The sequence below is a fragment of the Frankliniella occidentalis genome, unplaced genomic scaffold, assembly GCF_000697945.3.
Source record: "Frankliniella occidentalis isolate FOCC.00 unplaced genomic scaffold, Focc_3.1 Scaffold28, whole genome shotgun sequence".
In the NCBI taxonomy this organism is placed as follows: Eukaryota; Metazoa; Arthropoda; class Insecta; order Thysanoptera; family Thripidae; genus Frankliniella; species Frankliniella occidentalis.
In genome coordinates this window covers 1,040,441-1,041,865 of record NW_026267158.1, presented here as the reverse complement: position 1 = coordinate 1,041,865, position 1,425 = coordinate 1,040,441, and the positions used below count along the sequence as shown (strand labels likewise).

The 1,425-nt window shown below is 57.3% G+C and overlaps 1 protein-coding gene across 4 annotated transcripts in view; it reads right to left on the bottom strand.

The window, feature by feature from the left end:
* LOC113202820 (zinc finger protein 672-like) overlaps positions 1 to 1,425 on the bottom strand; it is a 7,504-nt gene that overhangs the window by 3,476 nt on the left and 2,603 nt on the right. For 2 of the 4 annotated variants that reach the window (XM_026417240.2, XM_052265577.1), the window contains exon 5: positions 417 to 677. The exons of 1 other annotated variant lie outside the window; for it this stretch is intronic. In XM_026417240.2, the coding sequence (XP_026273025.2) occupies positions 417 to 677 (261 nt within the window). Of the gene's footprint in view, positions 1 to 164; positions 678 to 1,425 lie in introns of all 4 variants that reach the window. One more of the 4 variants, XM_026417238.2, reaches the window with a different exon arrangement.

The following is a 1,425-nucleotide window of genomic DNA, read 5'->3' as shown; positions in this document are numbered from 1 at the left end:
GTGAGTCCTCATGTGAACACTGAGTGTGGTGCTCTGAACGAAACTTTTGCCACAAGTCTGGCACTTGTAGGGTTTCTCACCGGTGTGTGTCCTCAAGTGGTAACGGAGGTGGCTAGTTTGAGAGAAACTTTTGCCACAAGTCTGGCATTTGTAGGGCTTCTCACCGGTGTGTGACCTGATGTGATTGCGGAGTCCGTTGCTATAAGCGAATCCTTTGCCGCAAGTCTGGCATTTGAAAGGTATCTCACCAGTGTGCGTCCTTATGTGTTCACAAAGGTGACCAGTTTGAGAGAAACTTTTGCCACAAGTCTGGCATTTGTAAGGTTTCTCACCGGTGTGAGTCCTCATGTGAACACTGAGTGCGGCGCTTTGAGAGAATCTTTTGCCGCAAGTCTGGCAGCGCCAATGTCTATCACCTGTGTGCGTTTTCGCGTGTGTACGGAGGTCAGCACTTCCCGCTGAACCGTCGCCGCAGTGTTCGCCGCCGTCCAGTTTATCGGCGGCATGGGTCCGCATGTGGGCCCGGAGGAGCGCCGCCCTCCTGAAGGCCGCCCCGCAGGTCGCACAGCGGTGGGGAGCCTCCCCGGCAGCGTCCTGCTGGCCGCGGTCCTCTCCAGCCTGCGGCTGCACCCCGCGAGTCCCAGCAGCAACGGCAGGCGGCGGCTCGGCGGCGGCGGCTGTGGAGAGGGTGGGGGTTGAGCGGTATAATCCCAGGGGCAGGCAGTTACGTAGGGTGTGTCCGAATTCAACCAATGACCGAGCACCGACCGGTCGGTCGTCGAGCGGTCGGTGGCCTGTCCGTGGCGAGCCACTCGCTCCAAGCAGCTATGCCACCCTGTTCACATTGGGTTAACTGCGAACCGCGAAATCCTTTCGCGGGGGGTGGTCGAAGGACGCGGGTCTTACGCGGGGGATCGTCGCGGGTCCTCTGCAGGTCCTCCGCGGGGGTAGTCGCGATCCGCAACCACCCCAAGCGAAAGGACTTCTTGGTTCGCGGTTGGCATAGCTGCTTGGAGCGGCCGCTCGGCGACCGGCCGGTCGGTGCTCGGTCGGTGGCTGAATTCGGACACACTCGTACTCTAGGGGGAGAAGGGCTATATGTCGTATTCCGATGCGGTAGTAGCAGCGGTAGCGCTCATTTGTGGGCGGCCATCTTGGCGCCCAAGTTCTCCAAAGCTCTTTTGAAAGAAATCGGTTTTGGATTTTTTAGCAGATGATACCTTAAAAACCTTTTGACTAAACGTAAAGAATATATAAGTTACTTTAAGGTGTCAGCTAGCTTTTTCTCTCGAGAAGGCAAGAGAATCAAGCGGAGAACAGAAAACAATTTCTTTAGCGCAGGCGGAACCGTGTCCGGGTGGGTGCCTGCCTGAGTGAGTGGAGTGAGTGTCGCTTCAGGCCCCTAGCCTTACCCTGCCTAACAAT